The sequence below is a fragment of the Dermacentor variabilis genome, chromosome 4 (assembly GCF_050947875.1).
Source record: "Dermacentor variabilis isolate Ectoservices chromosome 4, ASM5094787v1, whole genome shotgun sequence".
NCBI lineage: Eukaryota > Metazoa > Arthropoda > Arachnida > Ixodida > Ixodidae > Dermacentor > Dermacentor variabilis.
This window is the reverse complement of record NC_134571.1, coordinates 232,235,854-232,257,286: the sequence shown is the minus strand read 5'-3', so window position 1 is coordinate 232,257,286 and position 21,433 is coordinate 232,235,854. Positions and strand designations below refer to the sequence as shown.

Below are 21,433 nucleotides of genomic sequence, written 5' to 3'. Positions count from 1 at the left end.
AAATTCTTCGAAGTGCCACTTTGGTCACCGCCAGATTACTAACCTCAGTTATCTCGTTGACTCATCTGGCGTCCGCCCCGATCCTGCAAAAGTTCGTGCTGTTCTCGATTTTCCAGTGCCGACCTGTGCCAAAGACATCAGCAGCACTGTAGGCTTATGCTCTTATTTCCGTCAATTTGTCAGAAATCTTGCGTACATTGCTCGGCCTCTGACTGAACTTCTGAAGAACAGTGCCCCCTTTTCATGGGGTCCTGAACAAGCTGCTGCCTTCCAATGCCTTATCACCCTACTCACTACTCCACCAATTCTTGCCCACTTCGACCCATCTGCCCCAACAGAGGTTCGTACAGATGCTAGTGGCTATGGAATTGGCGCGGTTTTAGCTTAGTGTCAACGTGAGTGTGACAAAGTTATTGCGTACGCAAGTCGCCTGCTTTCACACGCTAAACGCAATTACTCCATTACAGAGCGCAAGTGCCTTGCACTTGTATGGGCAGTGAGCAAATTCCGGCCGTACTTATACGGTTGACCTTTCACTGTTACCACAAACCATCACGCCCTCAACACTTGTGGATCCAACGGGTCATCTAGGTCGCTGGGCACTACTTCTTCAAGAATCCACCTACACAGTGGTGTACAAGTCCAGTAGGCTACATCAGGATGCTGATTGTTCGTCTTGGCACCCCATCAACGCTCCTGACTCCAGTGATGCAACTGCCAGAATATTCATGCTCTCCGCCTTCCACCAAATTGGTGAGGAGCAAGCATGTGATACACCCTTGCGCAACCTCATCAGCCGCCTCTGTTTTGACCAGTCAGACGCCTCGCTTAGCTTGTTCCTCGTTTTGGACGGCATCTTATGCCGTACATGAACTGCTGATAGTCATTCCTTCTCATCTCCGGGCAACTGTACTTGCGCAACTCCATCATGTCCCCCACTGCTGGCCACTTGGGTATTCCCAGGACTTACAACCGTGTCCAGCGACAATTTTTCTGGCCTGGACTCTACTGAGCAGTGCGACGTTATGTCGCTGCTTGTGAACCATGCCAACACGTCGTAAGAAGCCTGCTTTGCGTCCACTTGATTACCCACCAAACCGTTTTATCATGTTGGCCTCGACCTGTTGGGCCCTTTCCCTACCTCCAGAGCTAGCAATAAGTACATCACCGTTGCAACGGATTATTCAACCCGCTATGCCATCACACGAGCCATCCCGACCAGTTGTGCTACCAACGTCGTAGACTTCCTGCTTCAAGATATCATGCTACACAACAGAGATCCTCGCCAGCTTCTCACAAACAGAGGCTGCTACTTTTTATCTCGGGTTATTGACGACCTACTTCGCTCTTGTGCCACGAAACACAAGTTCATGACAGCATACCACCCTCAAACAAACGGCCTCACTGAACACCTGAACCAAACACTTACAGATATGCTCGCAATGTATGTCCCCTCAGATCATCGTGATTGAGACGCCGCACTTCCATTTATGATGTTCGCGTACAACTTGTCACGTCATGATACTGCTCACTAGTCCCCTTCTATCTCCTCTTTGGTCACTGCCTGACAATGCCTTTCGACACGCTCCTGCCACTGTTCTCGAGTCCCTGTCTGAGTACGCTCGCGACACTATAGCTACAGTTGCCCAGGCACGCCAGATTGCCCACTGTCGCCTTTCTGAGTCACAGGCAACACAGAAGTCTCCTTATGACAATCGTCATCGTGATGTCCAATTCTCTCTCGGCGACCTCGTCCTCCTTTGGATTCCTTCACGGTGGGTGGACCTATTGAAAAAACTGCTCTCCCGGTACTCTGGCCCTTACCGCGTCATCTGACAGCTCAGTGATGAGACTTATGAAGTAGCTCTAGCCGATGCTTCCCCGTCGTCCACATCAACTGATATCGTCCACGTGGGTCGTCTCAAGCCCTATCATGCAGCTGCCATATAGAAGGTGCCGGGTCGGCACTTTCGTCGCCGGGGGTTATGTCACGGTACCACGAGAGCGACAAAGACGACGATCACCAACAAGACGAAAGAGACGACATAATGGGGCTAACCTAACGTTCGGCCATACTGGTTGTACCAACCATATCTTCTGCGGAGTAAACACGCTCCCATTTAACCTCATATCTCTGCCCGTTTCAATATGACTGAAATTTTACATACTCTGCAATTTGTTGAGGCTAGTGCAAAACTCAGCCCAGATTTTAACTGCACTCAGTGAAAAAATGTACGGCTCTCTCACCTTGAAAGGCGCACCGTAAATGGACTCCCCACCATTCCCAGTGCCTGTGGGGTCACCTCCCTGCACAATAAAGCCCTTGACTATGCGGTGGAAGATGGTGCCATCGTAGTAGCCCTCAAGACAGAGCTGCACGAAGTTGCGGCACGCACGTGGTGCCTCCTTGGACCACAGCTCAACTTCGATGTCGCCAACAGATGTCACCAGCAAAACCTGCATGTTTTAAAACACTCAATGCTTCTTTATAATTTATAATTATTTGAGGACAGGGTCAAGCTGAGCTTTTATTTGATTATTTCAGTATACAGAAACGGCAGCAAAAAATAAAGGCAAAAGTGCTTGACAAAGGCTTCTGCTTCACAAACAGGCACGTATTCACCCCAAGTTGGCATCAGCAGTGCATCTACCATGTGCAGATGACACAAGCCTCAGTGGCTCTTGTGCTGATGAAATAAAAGAACACTGTGTTCAGTGCCCAGCACAACTGTTCTAACACTAAGAAAACTAAAAGGGCCATCTCCCATGCACTAGGTAAACAACTTCATTACAAGCACCAAATAGATATTATTGATAATTTTAAATAATTGGGGGTTGTTGTGAGCTCACACACGAAATGTGTTAGACATATGACCTATCAATACGGAAAAAATGCACTATTTATCATACAGCCTATTATTGTTAAGCATATGCGTTTAGTCCTTTTTGAACAAGCTGTATAAGTGGCTGTAGAACTTATTGTCCATTATTAACTGTCGTAGTCTGCAGGCTGGTCTGTTCATATTGCTGCGGAATAGTATAACCAATGACGAAGAGGCCAGCAGTAAGAAGACGACGACGACGATTAGAGGCTAGCGCGGGCTGTTGCCTCTTGGCCAAGTGCGGCGTATTACGTTGTAAATATACTTGTATATAGCTTTTCATCTGCATCTTCTTATGTAACATATCTGGTGGAGGTGGACGTTCCCTGTACCTCGTCACGGAGCTTCGCAGTGGACGGTACGTCGAGCCTAGCTTCATGGCTCCCGGCGATGACAACTCGACTCAGCTGCCCCCGACACCTGCTGCCACTTCGACGACCTACATCACTCTTCCTGCTCCTCGTGATCCTGGCGTATTCTCGGGCAAAGATGGGGAAGATGTCGACGACTGGATCAGCCTGTATGAGCACGTCAGCCGCAATAACCGGTGGGACCCTACTATCATGCTCGCCAACGTAGTCTTTTTACCTCAGTGGCACACCTCGAGTTCGGTTTCAGACGCACGAAGATGAGCTCACCAGTTGGCATTCGCTCAAACAAAAGCTCCGAGACTTGTTCGGCAACCCCTACGGTCACAAACTTGCCGCGCAGAAGGCGCTTTCCGGCCGTGTGCAGACGTCAACAGAGCCCTATGTCACGTACATTCAGGACATCTTAGCTCTGTGCCGCAAAGTTGACGCACACATGACTGAGTCAGACAAGGTATCCCACATCCTCAAAGGCATTGCCGATGACGCCTTCAACTTGCTCGTATTCAACAAGGTCGCGACGGTGGATGCTGTTATAAAAGAGTGCCGCCGCCTGGAACTCGCTAAAAGCCGACGTATCGACCAGCCGTCTGCCCGTTTGCCCAACACCCCAGCGACATCTTCCTGTGCCGACGCTCCTCGTCCCAACAACACTGGCGATATTACCAAGATCGTCCGGCGTGAGATTGAGGCCGCCTATCTGGCTGCCTTGGAATCCAGCCCCACCAACGCACCTGCAGTCACGGTTTCCCTGATCCAGGCAGTTGTCCGTCAGGAGTTCGAAAACATGGGCCTTCACACCATCTGCTCGGCCCATCACCCTGATACCCATCCGGCTTCTTCGATTCCGCCCCGTCCCGCACCTTCTTACCCACCACGTTTCCGCAACCCATCCGAATGGCGCACTGCTGACGACAAGCCCATTTGTTTTCACTGCCGTCGCATCGGGCACATTCCTCGGCACTGTCGAAGTCGCTGGACTTCCCCGACCCGGTCTGCTTATACTGCCTACTCTCGCCCCTCAGGTGGCCCTTCTCGGCCCTATGCCGCACGCTCCGATAATGCCGCCACTGACTCTCCTGCGCCGAACCGCCCCTATTCTCGTTCACCTTCGCCCCAACGACGACAATCTCGCTCTCCCCAGCCCCGTCGCTCCTTTTCGCCGACTCCCTTCGGACGCCGCTCCCAGCCGGAAAACTAGATGATGCAGCGCCTCGAGGTGACGCTGCATTGCTCCCCACGCTGCCAAATCCTCCACTGACGTTGCCCACTCATCTGAACCTTCTTGACGTGCAAGTCGACGGTGTTCCTGTATCTGCTCTTATAGACACTGGGGCGCATTTTTCGGTAATGAGCGCTGACCTTCGTACCCACCGGAAAAGAATAATCACACCCGCTGCGACGCATGTTGTCCATGTCGCCGATGGCGGAACAGCCCCCGTAATTGCTATGTGTGCCGCCCGTGTCTCCTTCGCCGATCGCTCCACAATTTCACAGTCATCGCCCACTGTCCCCACAACATCATCCTCTGCTTAGATTTCCTCACCGCACATTCTCCTCTCATCGATTGTTCCGCCAGTACTCTCCGCCTTGACCTGCCTGTTCTGGATCCCGCTGAATCACACCCCAGTCGCCTCAGTTCTGTCGACTTCGTTCGCTTGCCACCTACGGCACTGACTTACGTTGACCTAGTGTCATCCCCACCAGTGCCCGACAGTCACTATATCGCGGCTCCTATGCAAGACGTCCTCCTTACACACGGGATCACGGTACCTCATACCGTTTTATCTACTACGGCGAATTGCGTCGCCTGCCAGTGGTCAATTTTGGCTTGACGACACAATTGCTGCCACGCGGGATGTCTCTGGCCCAGCTTTGCTCATTCGAGGATCACTCAATAGCATCTATTGAGGTAGACGACAATTCAGCCGATCCTCCTCTACCATCGCAGTCGACAACTTGTACCATCGCCAACTTACAGAAAATGATTGCGCCCGACATGCCGTCCGAGCACGCTCGTGAGCTCTACCACGTTCTGTTTTCCTACAACGATATTTTTTACTTTAACGATCGTCCTTTGGCCCAAACTACAGCTGTTAAACATCGCATAAATACCGGCGATGCCCCTCCTATTCATCGCCTCCTGTATCGAGTGTCACCGGCTGAGCGTCAAGTTATTCACGCAGAAGTTCGCAAAATGCTTGCCCAGAACATCATAGAACCGTCATGTAGTCCATGGGCGTCACCTGTTGTACTGATAAGAAAGAAGGATGGCTCATGGCGCTTTTGCGTGGATTATCGGCACCTTAACAGGGTTACCAAAAAGGACGTGTATCCCCTGCCTCGGATCAATGACACCCTTGACTGCCTCCATGGTGCTCGCCACTTCTCCTCTATTGACCTCCGCTCCGGCTACTGGCAGATTGCCGTGGACGATCTCGACCGCGAGAAGACTGCTTTTGTAACTCCGGACAGTCTTTATCAATTCAAAGTGATGCCGTTCGGTCTATGTAACGCTCCTGCCACTTTTGAACGCATGATGGACTCCCTTCTTCACGGTTTCAAATGGTCCACATGCCTGTGCTACTTGGACGACGTTATAGTATTCTCCCCAACGTTCGCTACGCACCTCGAGCGCCTCTCGGCAGTCCTGGACGTTTTTCGTCGCGCCGGTCTGCAACTGAACGCATCAAAGTGCCAATTCGGCCGTCGCCAGATTACCGTCCTTGGGCATCTCGTTGACGCGAACGGAGTGCAACCGGACCCAGGCAAGATCCATGCTGTTACGCACTTCCCTGTTCCGAAGTGTGTCAAGGATGTGCGCAGCTTCATCGGCCTTTGTTCCTACTTCCGCCGTTTCGTGAAAAAATTTCGCGGCCATGGCACGACCGCTAACCGAGCTTTTGAAAAAAGACGCCCCTTTCCAGTGGGGCGATAACGAGGCCTCTGCATTCTCGCATCTAATCGACGTTCTCACAACGCCTCCCGTTCTGGCCCATTTCGATCCTTCTGCACCTACCGAAGTCTGTACCGATGCCAGTGGTCACGGAATTGGCGCAGTACTGGCCCAACGCCAGCGTGGCAACGGCCGTGTTATCGCTTACGCTAGCAGGCTCCTCTCACCCTCAGAACGTAACTATTCCATCATTGAGCGCGAGTGTCTGGCCCTAGTTTGGGTGGTTGCGAAGTTCCGCCCATACTTATATGGCCGACCTTTTTCCGTTGTCACAGACCATCACGCGCTTTGCTGGTTATGCTCATGGAAAGGTCCTGCAGGAAGACTTGGTCGTTGGGCCTTAAGCCTCCAAGAATATTCGTATACTGTTACCTACAAATCTGGCCGACTACATAGGGACGCTGACTGCCTGTGTCGCTACCCGGCAGACGAGCCTGACGACGCCGATGGTAGTACCGCCAACGGCATTTTCTCTGTGTCTGCCTTCGCTAACATCGCCGATGAGCAGTATCAAGACCTATCGCTGCGAGCACTCATCGAGCGTCTGCGCTCTACACCTACCGATGCATCCATTCACCGATATGTCCTTCAGGGCGGCATTCTGTACCGAAGGAACTTCCTCCCTGACGGATCTGATCTTCGTGTCGTGCCAAAACATCTACGACAGACTGTGCTCTTTGAGATGCATGACGCACCTACTGCAGGACATCTTGGGGTAACCTGCACGTACGACCGCGTCCGCCGCCGCTTCTATTGACCTGGTCTCGCTCGCTCCGTCCGACGCTATGTTGCTGCCTGTGATACCTGCCAGTGTCGCAAAACACCTCAGGTGCTACCTGCCAGTCATCTCCAGCCGATCCCTGTCCCTGTGGAACCGTTCTTTCGTGTTGGATTAGACCTCCTCGGTCCCTTTCCCACGTCATCCTCTGGGAAAAAATGGGTAGCCGTCGAAACTGATTACGCCACCCAATACGCTATCACGCAGGCTCTCCCTACCAGTTGCGCCACTGACGTCGCGGACTTTCTCTTGCGTGACATTATCTTACTTCATGGCGCCCCGCGACAGCTGCTCACTGACCGTGGTCGTAACTTCCTCTCGAAAGTTATTGCCGACATTGTACGTTCCTGCTCCACTCAACACAAGCCGACTACCTCATACCATCCTCAAACCAATGGCCTGACAGAGCGGCTAAACCGTACTCTTACCGATATGCTGTCCAAGTACGTTTCCAAGGACCACCACGACTGGGACATTGCCCTTCCTTATGTAACATTTGCTTATAATTCTTCCCGGCACGACACCGCCGGATTTTCTCCCTTTTATCTACTCTACGGTCGCGAACCGACCTTGCCCCTTGACACGGCACATATTCCTGCTGCGGTCTCAACAAGCGAGTATGCGCGCGACGCCATCGCCCTCGCCGACCATGCACGCCAGCTTGCCCGTGCTCGACTGATGGACTCCCAAACCCCTCAGCAGCGTCACTACAACGCCCACCACCGTGACGTACAGTTTTCGCCTGGTGCGCTCGTGCTCTTGTGGTCGCCCTCTCATCACGTCGAACTTTCAGAAAAGCTCCTTTCGTGATACACAGGGCCCTACCGCATGCTGCGCCAGGTGACGCCTGTGATGTACGAAATTGCTCCTGTGAGCTCAACCTCGTCATCTACTCTGGCATCTAGTGATGTCGTGCACGTCAGTAGGCTCAAAGCCTACTACACTGCTTCTGAGTCCGGCCTTTAGTCGCTCCGGGACGGCGCTTTTGCCGCCGGGGGTAGTGCTACGGAATAGTATTACCAATGACGAAGAGGCGAGCAGTAAGAAGACGACGACAACAATTAGAGGCTAGCGCGGGCTGTTGCCTCTTGGCCAAGTGCGGCGTATTACGTTGTAAATATACTTGTATATAGCTTTTCATCTGCGTCTTCTTACGTAACAATATCCTGGCACCAAAACTAAAGCTTACAATTTATCATGTCATATTTCAAATGTATAATGACTATTGTCACGCTATCACAAGAACCACATAAAAGACCAACACCACACACCTATGAACCCTGCAGAAGAAAGTGTTAACACTTTTTGCTGGCATTACTTACACAGCACATGCACAGAATTTATTCCCCCAATACAACATTCCACATGTAGGTGCTATGTATGAATACCACTTACTTTATCACCTCAAGTTTTATCCACAATAGGTTTCCGATTTCATTAAAACAATTGCCAAGTGGTCATGGCGATAGCAAATTATTACACAGCTATACACAGTAGGGTTACACAACTATACACAAGCAAACAAAAACACATCTCACTCAATGGCCATGTACACTCACTGTCAGAATGCTAGAGTGATGAAGAGCAAATTCCACAGAGTGATGAAGAGCAAATTCCACTTGCTACTGCCTCTTGCTTCAATGTGAACCAGGCGCGTGAGAACACAGTGCACACAAAGCCATCTCTTGTTGCCTTCGAGCCTTCGAACCTGCCACAGATTACTTCCAAGATAGGACACTCGCAGCAACACCATGCACAGCCGGAGCAGAAGCACTACTTTGCCCCCCCCCCTCCACTTCCTCCCGCAGCCCCCCTTGTGTGCATGAAGGGATGGTGTGCACAGTCTCCATCTTCCTCCCTTGCGCGAGCAAGACGCTGCTGCACCAAGCCACCATTTCCTTCACACTTACACCTCTTATGTTTTTAACATTTCGCCACATCGTTTCGTCAGACATTTTTTCAATATTTGTTCTCTGCAGCATGGGGCATGGCCATGATCTTATCGCACTTGGACTTTATACGGAACCTCACGGCGATGCCAATGGCAGAAATTCGCCTGGCGTGTCCATATATTTGCTATCGCAGTAAAACCTAAATAGAAGTGTGTCACAACATATACTACAAAAGAGTGAACAGTTCTCCCTACAAGGGCCCACTACAGCAAAGCCTGCAATTTATTGTCCCTGTCAGGCCGGGCATGTTAGGCCAGAACATGCAAAGTTCACAGGAAGAACTGTCAACTATAGTTACACCTGTTGCGCTTTCACTCCACTCCACTAAGGCAAGCGAAAGCTGCACTGTGAATCTTTATAGCGTCGCGCACACTACCAAGAAACAATGTTCTCTCTCCAGTTGCTCATTGGTCTGGCTTGTTGTTAAAAGCTGCAACACTGTCGCTACCTGTGTCTTGACTTTTCGTTGTTTCTTCTGGTCGGCTAGTAGGCCGCATTAAATGCTGCTCCATGTTCCCAGAGTTGTCTTGACCCAGCTTTGCTCGGCCAGCCCCTGTTCCTGAGGAGCATCTGCTCCTTTCGTGGTTTTACAGACAGTTGGCAGCTCACATAAACTCTGCATTAGATGAGTAATAAGCTATGCTGCCCTTCACGCCACCTCCCCTGCTCTTTCTATTCGTACAAGGCGTCTTTTTTCCAATTGTTAACAGAATGTTTAAAAATCACCCATTGCACATAGCACAATTCTACTTCTTGAGCTAGATTACTCTCTGAGGTAGGCACTATTTGCACGAGTAAGCAAAGGGAATATTTGACTAATTAACAAATAACAAGAAGTACATTTGCTAAGTAACTTCTAAATGAATTACGTTATGGTGTATATTGCAAATGGCAAGGGAGTACCTTGTATATTGCAGTGGGCAAGGGAGCACCTGTAGGATGCAGTCGCGGCTAAAGTGGCTCGTCTTTTTTGTACAGGCTTTGTTGCATGCCACGGTTCCTGGTTCCATGAGGCTGTCATCACCCCGGATTTCGTGCCGCGTACCTACCAGCCTACAAATCACGCTCCCGTTTCGACTATCTTCAAGCATCACAGTCATGCGCCAAGTACCAGCGAAATTTGTTTATCGGAACCTTTTCCTACTCCTCGTGGGCACAGCCGAGTAACATCAACATCGTGGAATCCATCGAGCACCACCCCCCGAGCATTTTTCGTCAGTGGGAAAAGGAGCAACTGTAGGAAACGGTCGCAGCTAAAGTGCTTCGTCTTATTTTTGTGCAGGTCAGTAGAAAACTCCACAACCTTGAATTCAAGAACATTTCCTTATGTTTGATGGTGCTCCCTTGGCCAGAAGTGCTATGCAATTGTGTTGCGGGATGTCATGAATAGTTTTGTTTTGTGCTCATGCTGAGTGGGGCCATTGAAACCAACCCAGGTCCCAGTGACGCTGAACAGCTGAAAATTATCATTGAAAATCAGAAATCATCCTCGCTTGATTTGAAATCTATTTGGGAGAGGTTAGAACGTCATATCACAGAATCAAACCAAAGGTTGGCTTCTATTGAGCAATAGATTGAATCTTTTGCGCAAACAATAAAACGGGTAGATGACTGACTGTGAGAGTTCTGTTTTGAAGCTACAGAATTTATTGTGACACTGTCGAGCAAGGTTGACGAACTAGAAAATAGTAGTCGGCATAGTAGCTTGATAGTCTATGGGGTAAAGGAGCATGACGAAGAAACATCTAATAGCCTCAGAAGTGTTGTGTTGACAGAAGTGTTTGAAGGAAAACTGGGAGTTCAAGTAGGAAGCATTGAACGCATTCCCCGCTTGTGCCAGAAATCAGCGAATAAGACACAGCCAGTGATAATGCAATTCTTTGACTTCAATGAAAAAATTAACCTCCTCAGGAATGCAAAGAGACTCAAGCTTACAAAAATGTCGATATCGGAAGACTATTCTCCTCGAATTCAGAACATAAGAAAACACCTTTGGTCTACCGCCAAAGATATTCATAAACCTGAGGATAAGGTGTATCTAAAATTTGACAAGTTGGTCTTCAATGGAGACACATATTTGGGATGAGGCGAGGAATGAAAGACAGAAGCTTAACAGGTTTATTGAAGATAGCGGTAATAGTGCAGGCCAAGATAGTGATAGCGATCGAGTTGCTTCGGCGTCGAGCCATACGGTCACCCAACGAAAGTATGGCAAAACTCAGGACTGATGAGTAGATAATAGCCGGCCGTTGCAGCTTGTTTCTTTCAATGCCCAGAGCATCCAGAATAAGACTACTGAATTAGAGGTGCTCCTTTACAATCTCGACCCGCACATAAGGTTTTTGACCGAGACGTGGTTGCGCCCTGATGTTCTTGATGGGCAAATTGTGCCACCTGCCTAAAGAATACTACGGTGTGATAGACCTTCCCGTGGAGGAGGAGTAACGACTGTCCTGAAGAAAAGCATGAACACTGCAGTGTTGCCAAATGTTCCTAACCATGAGAGCCTTTTTTGTAAGATAGATTTCTGTGGCAACACTATCATATTGGGCCCGGTCTATCGACCTCTTAATCCTGGTCTTGCTTTTCTTCAAGAGTTGAGCAATTATATTTAACGTTATTGGGGTGACTGAGTGAAGCTTATCTTTGGAGGCGATTTTAACTTGCCCAATATCGACTGGCTTCGTATGAATACTATGGTGCTCCTTCTAGGCATTGTGAGCTTCTTCTGGACATAGATTTTTCGTGCAACCTTACTCAGATCATTGAGGTGCCAACTAGAACCTGTTCATCAGTCTCCCACATTTTGGACTTAGTGTTCATCAGAACTGCTCTTAGGTGCATTTCTGTTGATGTGATGAACGCTGTTTCGAACCATAACCTCGTTTTCTAAGTCTTTTCACTCTCAGCGCATGTTTGCACTAAAAACAACCCATTGTTGTGAAAGACTTCAATAGAGCTGATGACATAGAGAGATTTTGGATTTTCTAGAAAGTCACTTTGATGGCTTCAGCACTGAAGACAATGTAAATGGTTTGAGATACTCATTTAAAAAGATTTGCCTTGACCGTTTGTTGATGTTTGTTCCGAATGTTACAAAGAAAAAGAAAAAATGCAACCCATGGATCACGCGGGACATAATTCACATGAAAAGAAGGCTAAAGCGGATGCGAAGGTCTGGTTGACGTAATGAAACTAGCATGAGCATACTAAGTAGTCAGTTAAGGAACAAGATCAAGCTAGCTAAGAACTTTTTTTTACCGTTAGTTTAGGCAACTTTCTCAGTGAAGCACCAGAAAAGTTCTGGAAATACATTACTGGTAATAAACTAAGTAGTATCTCCTTAATAGTTAACAATTCACCTCTTAGAGATCCAAAAGGTGTTGCAGATATCTTTAATGAGTATTTTCATTCAGTGCATGCTGACAATGATGTCAGTTCTTGTTCTAAACCAGAAGGCTACACTTCTATGCCTGACGTTATTTCCCGTGAAGGTATTTTTAATCTACTCCTGAAGCTTGACATTAAAAAGTCGAATGGTCCTGATAACATCCCTGCAGCTTTCCTGCGCCGATACACAGAATGGATATCCTATTACCCGTATGTGATGTTTAACACCTGTTTGGCGCAGTGCTCTGTCCCATCTGAAAGGAAAACCGCTCATGTTATACCCATCTTTAAGGCTAACAATCGTTCCTGCGTGTCCAACTACCACCCAATATCCTTGATCGCAACCAGCTGCAAAATCTTTGAACATGTAATCTGCTGATCCTTGACCGACTTCCTAGAGGAGACTCATTTCTTATCTGATGTGCAACATGGTTTTAGACGCGGTTTATCGACTGTCTCTCAGTTGGGTACTTAATGTCATGACTTTTTCATCACAGTTAACAATAGAGAGCAAATGGATGCAGTATTTTTGGACTTCACCAAAGCCTTTGATAAGGTTCCCCATAGTAAACTCATAGAAAAGCTTTACGCAGACGGAATCTCTTCCCACCATATTGATCTTATTAGAGCATATTGTTACATGTAGCTGATGCCCAATGCTATTTACAATTTATTTACAGGGGAGCTAACGGAGGCCAAAATGGCGACGCTATATCGAGCGGGCACACCGTCCCGGTGCTTAATCTACACATCCACGGTGAAAAGAGTGTGGTATGGCTTTAGTCTTGCCACATGAATGATGTCACTTGCAGCTGACGATGACGCTCAGAGGTCGGTGGGGATGATTTCATACGTGACATCGGTCACTTGTAGCACCACACGGTATGGGCCAGTGTAGTGCGACAGCAGCTTTTCGGAAAGGCCCACACTTCGAATGGGTGACCAGAGAAGCACCAGACATCCTGGAGAAAAATGTACGTCGCGATGGTGGCAATCATAGAGGCGTCTCTGATACTCCTGTGAGGCCTTGAGATGGGTGCGGGCAAGCTGGTGTGCGTGGTCGGCGTGTGCGATCATGTCGCGGGCGTATTCAGTGGCTGAACATGTGGCGGAGGGCAGCAAAGTGTCCAAGGGCAATGCGGGTACTCAGCCATATAGGAGATAGAATGGTGAATAGCCGGCAGTGTCGTGACACGATGAATTACATGCAAACGTCACATATGGTAAGTGAAGATCCCAGTTGTGGTGGTCGGTCGCAACATACTTCGAAAGCATGTCGGTGATGGTCCGGTTGAGGCGCTCCATGAGGCCATTGGTCTGTGGGTGGTAGGATGTGCTGAACTTGTGCTTTGTTGAGCAGGAGCGGAGGATGTCCTCGACGACTGCTGAGAGAAACCTGCGGCCACGGTCAGTGAGTAATTGGTGCGGAGCACCGTGCACTAAAATGATGTCATAGAGAAGAAAGTCAGCAACATCAGTGGACAACTTATCGGGAGGGCTCTGGTGATTGCGTACCGTGTAGCATAATCAGCAGCGACGGCGACCCGTTTATTTCTGGAGCCCGAGAGAGCAAATGGTCCAAGAAGGTCTAGACCAACACGGAAAAAAGGTTCGGGTGGGATGTCGATCGGCTGGAGACATCCAGCTGGAAGTGTGGAGGGCTTCTTCTGGCACTGACAAGGCTCACAAGCGGCAGTGCAGCACTGCACAGAGCGGGCGAGAACCAGCCAAAAGAATCAACGGCACACATGGTCGTATGTGCGCGAGACGCCCAAGTGTCCAGCTGAGGGAGCGTCGTGAAGTTGGTGGAGGACAGCCGAACGAAGGTGTGATGGAATGACAAGCAGAAGGTCAAGGCTGTGTGGATCGAAATTGCGGCGGTATAATGTCCCCTCCTTGAGGAGAAACATCTGGAGAGAGGCAACACCAGGCGTTGACTCCAGACGGTCGATGAGGGCTCGTAATGAAGGATTGCGGCGTTGCTCGTTGCCGATTTGAAGCAACTGGGACACAGAGAAAACACAAGAGAGCGTCCGCATCAGCCGGTGCGTCGACGGGGTAGCGAGACAAACAATCGGCATCCTGGTGCAAGCGTACCTTCTTATATACCACGAAGAAGGTATATTCTTGCAGGCGTAACGCCCAGCAAGCGAGCCGTCCCGTGGGGTCTTTGAGCGAGGATAGCTAGCAGAGAGCGTGGTGATCAGTGATGACACAGAATGGGCATCCTACAAGTATAGACGAAACTTGGCAACAGTCTACACAAGAGCAAGGCACTCGCGCTCCGTGATCGAATAATTGCGCTCGGCGGGTGATAGAAGTCGGCTGGCATAGGCTATAATGCGATCATGTCCACACTGGCGTTGCACTAACACTGCTCTTATGCCGTGACCACTGGCATCAGTTCTAACTTCCGTTGAGGCAGACGGGTCAAAGTGGGCCAGAATTGGAGGCGTGGTAAGGAGAGTAGTGAGCTGCGAAAAAAATGTGGCCCAAGAAAAAGGGGCGTTTTTCTTCAAGAGGTCGGTAAGGGGACATGCGATGGTTGCAAAATCCTTCACAAAGTGTTGGAAATAAGAGCACAGCCCTACGAAACTATGAACGTCCTTGGTAGACTTCAGAACAGGAAAGTTCGTAACGGCGCAAATTGTGTCCGGATCAGGTCGCACGTTTCTGGCATCCACAAGGTGTCCAAGGACGGTGATTTGGCAGTGAGCGAAGTGACATTTTGATGAGTTCAACTGGAGACCGGCACGGCGGAACATGTTAAGAATCGCAGAAAGACGGTCTAGATGCATGTCAAATGTGGGCGAATAAACGATGATGTTGTCCAGATAGCGTAAACAGGTGGACCACTTGAACTTCTGAAGCAAAGAGTCCATCATTCGTTCGAAGGTGGCGGGCGCCTTACAGAGACCGAAAGGCGTCACCTTGATTGATAACGGCCGTCAGGGGTAACATATGCAGTCTTCTCTCGATCCATGTCATCGCCGGATGTCTGCCAGTAGCCGGAGTGTAAGTCGATAGAAGAAAAATAGGTGGCACCATGCAGGCAGTCTAGAGTCTAGAGCGCAGCTTTGTTGTATGCTTGTGAACGCAGTGACATGGTTAAAAGAGCTGCTTTTGCTAGCGGGAGACATTGAGAGCAATCCAGGTCCTGATCTAGCGCAAATCATAAAGCAGTTGAAGGAAGTTGCAGCCGATATCAAGGAAATTAAAGAAGGACGGCTTGCCAGTATAGAAAAAAAACTAGATGCTCTGTCATGCCTGGAGTCGACGATAACCTCATGCATAAGCCAAATACAAGACATTCATGAGAGTGCAAGGAAAATGGAAAAACGAATGGACGACTTGGAAAACCAGAGTAGACGGTCAAACCTAATAGTATACGGCCTGACGGAAGCAGAAGGCGAAAACAGTGAAAAGCTAGAACAAACTGTAAATAAGACCATTATACAGGACACGCTTGGCTTGCAGTCTATTGCTATAGAGCGAATTCATCGTCTCGGTAAACCAGCGCATAACAAAATAAGACCAGTAATCTTTAGGCTTCAGGATTCTAGACAGAAATCTATAATATTAGGAAAAGGGCGCAAGCTAAAAAACACAGGTTTCTCTATCGGGGAAGACTTCTGTAAAAGAACTCGAGAAATCAGGAAACTGCTGTGGAATAGCGCCAAGGAAAACCGAGAAAACCATAACAGGGTTTCTTTGTCATTAGACAAACTTTACATTAATGACCAAGTTTTCGCTTGGGACGAGGACAAGGGGGAGAGAGTTTTACTTAAAAAAAACGTAGGAGCAAAGCGTCCAATCACGCGCAGCCAAGCGCAGTCAAAGAACTGACATTATTGAACGTAAACGCGAGAAGCATTTTAAGTAAGACTGACGCGCTTGAAAATCTACTCTTTGAACATAATCCAGACATAGTAGCGATAACTGAAACGTGGCTTCCCTCGGCTGTCTTAAATCATGAATTTGTGCCTCCCGATTACTCCGCCATTCGAAAAGACAGACAGACACGTGGTGGTGGCGTGGCACTGCTAATAAAGAAATCCCTCCCATACGAACCGTTGCCAAATGTGAGGGATGCTGAGGCCGTGTTCTGCAGAATTACCTGCAACAACACTGCCATAATTGTAGGCTGCATTTACCGAAGTCCTGACTCGGACGAAAGCTCCATAAAGAACATACATGAGTTTCTGCAGTGCCACGCTCACAGCCTAAGAATTATCATCATGGGGGACTTTAACCTTCCAGAAATTAACTGGAAGAAAATGCATTACTCATCACGTACTTCAGAGGCACTAATTGATTTAATGCTTAACTTCAACCTACAACAAGTAGTTGATCAACCAACACGCTCACATGGTACTGCAAGTAATATACTCGATCTAATACTACTCTCTGATCACTTCTTTGTAAACAAAATGCACACTAGTATTGTTGAAGGTATATCCGACCACAATATTCCAATATGTCGCCTACCTCTGTCGTTTAGCTTACAAAAAAGGTCCTTAGAAAGCACCGTTATCGACTTTGCGAAGTCGGACGACGCCAGTATTTTGACGTACATGGCACATGAATTCACGGATTTTGCGGAAATGGCTTGCAATCCTTCGGCAGACGCAAATTCCCTCTGGATTAAGTTTAAGACAGTAATACATGACTGCATTGAACAATTTATACCGTTAAAAACAAGAAAATCGCGCAAATACAACCCATGGGTAACGCGTGAGGTAATTCATGCGAAACGAAAAGTGAAAAGGTTACGTCGGTCTTTGAAGAAAGCTAAAAATCAATCACTTGGGACATCAAAATTGATTACCGCCAAGGCAGAACTTAAAGTCAAACTAAGCCACTCCAGAAAAGAATATTTTAATACTACCCTGCCTAACTTCGTAAAAAGTAATCCCCACAGATTTTGGAATCACTTTCGTGCACGCAAAGTAATCACGCCAGAACGACCCTACGATGAAAAAGTTTCTCAAGCCAATGCATACAACAAGTACTTCCAATCGGTATTTACTGCAGATAACGGGTTTGTCCCCCCAATAATTCCTACAGGTTTCACCATCGACTCACTAAACATAACTGACTCAGGAATCTTTAACCTCCTACTCGGATTAGACACGAAAAAATCTAGTGGCCCTGACGACGTCCCGAACGAATTCTTAAAGCGATACGCAGAATGGTGCAGCAGGTATCTTGGCATTATCTATCGCATATCACTTTCAACCGGACGTGTGCCAGATGACTGGAAAAAAGCAAAGATAATACCAATCCATAAATCAGGTGACACAGCCTCTCCTTCCAACTACAGACCGATATCACTAACTAGTACGTCGTGCAAGATACTAGAGCATATAATTTTAAAACACCTAACAACATATTTTGAAGAGAATGGCATACTAACAGCCAATCAGCATGGATTTCGGCACGGGATGTCAACAGTAACACAATTGACTGAAGTTATACATGACCTAGCACAGACTATTGACAACCGCGGTCAAACAGATATAATATTTCTAGATTTTAGCAAAGCATTCGACTGTGTGTGTCACAACAAGCTAATTGCAAAATTGGAGTCAATTATTGGAAATGGAAGCATTACAGCCTGGACTAGGGATTTTTTTATCACAACGCTCACAGTTCGTTTTCCATGATGGAGCATCATCTGATACAGTTCCTATCACATCTGGCGTTCCCCAGGGCTCGGTCTTGGGGCCCTTACTATTTTTAATTTACATCAATGATATCGTCAATAACATAACATGCAGCATAAAGCTCTTTGCAGATGATTGCATTATACATAAAGAAATAAGAAGTTATGAAGATCACCTTACTTTGAACAGATGCCTTAACGAGATAAATGCCTGGTGTGAACAATGGCAAATGTCTATCAACATCAAGAAATCAGTGACAATGGTAGTAACAACAAAGAAGATTAAATCAGGATTCACCTACCTTCTCAATGGTACACCCCTAACTAATGTTCAGCAACACAAGTATCTAGGACTGACTCTAGCATCAGACTTGAAGTGGAATAAGCACATTGCCAACATCACTTCAGCAGCCACCCGTAAAATTTCTTCCTTAAAAGGTCCCTGAAATCTGCTCCCAGTCATATCAAACTGCTATGCTATAAAGCCTTTGTGCGGCCAGTACTAGAATACGCCAACACGGTTTGGTTTCCTCACACAAAGACAAACACAGCCGAAGTGGAAAAAGTTCAAAGGAAAGCAATACGGTTTATTCACAACAAGTACAAAACCATTGACTCGCCCACAGAACTCCTGACTTCATCCGGAATGGACACACTGGCAAACAGAGCACAGCAAGCTCGACTAAAATTCATACACAACCTGTTGCACAACCGCTTTAACATAAATTTTTCAAAATACATCACTTTCTCTACGTCCCGTATTTCACGCCATAAGCATAATAAAATGTTAGTTGAGTACCCTTGTAAAACGGACACATTTAGGTACTCTTTTTTCCCTACTGCTGTTAGGGAGTGGAACCACCTCGACCCAGCAATAGCTGATATAGACTCGCCTTCAATTTTTAGTAATATGATAGAAAAGAATAAGGAATGACTGCTAGAAATATTTTAGTCTTATGCAAATTTGTTTTTTACATTGTTTAGATCTATCTCTTATGTTATGTTGTGTTATGTTATGTTATGTTAGATTGTATTAAGTTATGCACTGTTATGTTGTAAATTGTTGTTGCATTTATATTTCACGAGATTGTATTGAATGACAATTTATTGTATTTATAACATCTGTTTTATTGTTACAGCTGACTTCACTAATTATATGCATGAAACGATGTCTTTCTTTTTTTGCATTTTGTATTTTTCCAGACTTTACTGTGTACCTACATGTAGCGTATCTAGTTCATTGTACTTTGTATTCACATGTTCTATGAATAATGTTGTATCAACGCTTACATAGTAACAATATGCCCACCTGCTATGGTCTCGATAAAGAGACTGGCAGTATTGAAAATAAATAAATAAATAAATAAATACGTGGCAAAGGATACACGTCCTTTTTTGTGATTTTATTCAGGTGGCGATAATCTACACAAAAGCACCACATTCCATCCTCCTTTTTGACAAGTACGACGGGAGAAGCCCAGGGACTACAGGAAGGCTCGATAATGTTCTTTTCAAGCATCTTCTTTAGTTCCTGTTGGATAACAGCTCGTTCCAATTCAGTAACACGATATGGATGTCGGTGAATAGGGTTCGCATCGCCAGCATTTATGCGATGGGTCACAACAGAGGTTTGACCTAAGGGTCGATTGTCAACGTCAAAAATGTCGCAATAGCTTTCAAGAACGCGGCAAAGGCAGGTGTAAGGTCAGAGAAAACCATCTTCTCAATGTCGACGTCAGTACCGTGCGATGATGTCATGGTATGGGCTGAGCTGTAACGATCTTCCACTGTGAATGGCTCGACCTCATCATCCTGAAAAGCACTAATTACAGCTTGGACCGCTTATAACTTTAAATCAGGTGATAAACTTATTCCTAACAATTACAGACATATTTCCCTCATAAGCACATGTTGTAAGCTCTTGGAGCATATTATTGCTAATTAAATATCTAACCCCTTGTAAGCGAATAATTTTTTTTATTTTCAGCATGGCTTTCGTAGAAAGTTTTCAACCTCAACTCAATTGTTATCCATTGTACATCACTTTGCCAGTGCCATTGATGACCGCCTGCAGATTGACGCAATTTTCCTAGACTTTTCAAAGGCATTTGAGCGTGTGCCACATGCAAATCTAATTGAAATTCTTGAATCACTTGGACTACCAGAAAATATACTGCATTGGATTCAAGCTTATTTAGCGAATTGTGTTCAGTTTGTGGAAATCGATGGTGTGAAATAGTAGCCTGCCTGTTTTATCCGGTGTACCACAGGGGTCAGAGTGTTGGGACCCCTGTTGTTTCTTATCTATGTAAATGATATTGCTAAAAATTTGGATCCTAATATCAAGGTGAAATTGTTTGCTGATGATTGTGTCATTTATTCCACTATAAGGTGTTCTTCATGCCAGGATACACTTAACAATAGTCTTTGTAAACTCGCGGACTGGTGCGACGACAGAGGAATGCAAATAAACTTTTCCAAAACTGTGTCAATGACAATAACATTGAAACGAAAACCACTACCTTATATTTACCACATTGGCAATCGGAACCTTGAATCTATTACCTCTGTTAAATATTTAGGCATAACAATTAACAGTAACCTCAAATGGGTCACTCATATTAACAACATATGCAACAAAGCTTTCAAAAAACTTTGTTTCCTGCGTAGAAAGCTAAAGAAATCCCCTTCATCTGTCAAGCTGCAGGCTTATCATTCCCTCGTACGCCCAGTCCTAGAGTAAGCTTCCATAGTGTGGGACCTGTTCATTAATAAGGAAATTGACAAACGAACGAATTCAACGCTTGGCTGCACGGTTTATTTGCTCCGATTACAAAACATTTTCATCAGTTTCTGGCATGTTAGGCCAACTTGGACTGGATCCGCTCCACGTGCGCCGTAAAATCTCCAGGCTGAAATTTTTTTACTCGTTGTTTCATAATAAACAGGTTTAGCAAATGCCACATATATTACCCATGCTCCACAAAGGTCGTCGCATATTTTTCATTCTAAAGTAGTTCGGTCATACTTCCTGCGAACCAAAATCTTTCAGAAATCATTTTTTCCACTTACGAGCGAAGAATGAAATCATTTACCATAATGTGTTGTTGAATGCATTTATGTTTCATTTGAAAATATGTTGACAAAGCAGCTTTTGTAAGCCCTCTCCTGCTTGGGCAGCATTGCTGCCTGCAGTATTGTCTAAATAAATAAATAACGTAGGTCGCGGGAGTCAGGAAAATCCGCATTTTAAGCGATACTGCACTGTATCAAATATGCCATTTTTAGACTCTTATTCACATGCAAATATGGTCAACCCACCTTTTATTATGTATTTTACATCTTAACGCGCAATAAAGCACCAGAATTGGACACTAAACAAAAAGTTTTTTTTTCCTAATCAATGAAAAAATGCCGCTATCTTTGGTGCTGAGCCTTCACC

General features: G+C 46.7%; 1 protein-coding gene across 2 annotated transcripts in view; it reads right to left on the bottom strand.

Moving 5' to 3' along the window:
- Positions 1 to 21,433, bottom strand: part of LOC142580185 (spliceosome-associated protein CWC27 homolog) — a 373,861-nt gene that overhangs the window by 338,520 nt on the left and 13,908 nt on the right. The window contains exon 2 of one of the 2 annotated variants that reach the window (XM_075691068.1): positions 2,248 to 2,457. The exons of the other annotated variant lie outside the window; for it this stretch is intronic. Within the exon in view, the coding sequence (XP_075547183.1) occupies positions 2,248 to 2,457 (210 nt within the window). The remainder of the gene's footprint in view (positions 1 to 2,247; positions 2,458 to 21,433) is intronic. 2 annotated transcript variants of the gene reach the window in all.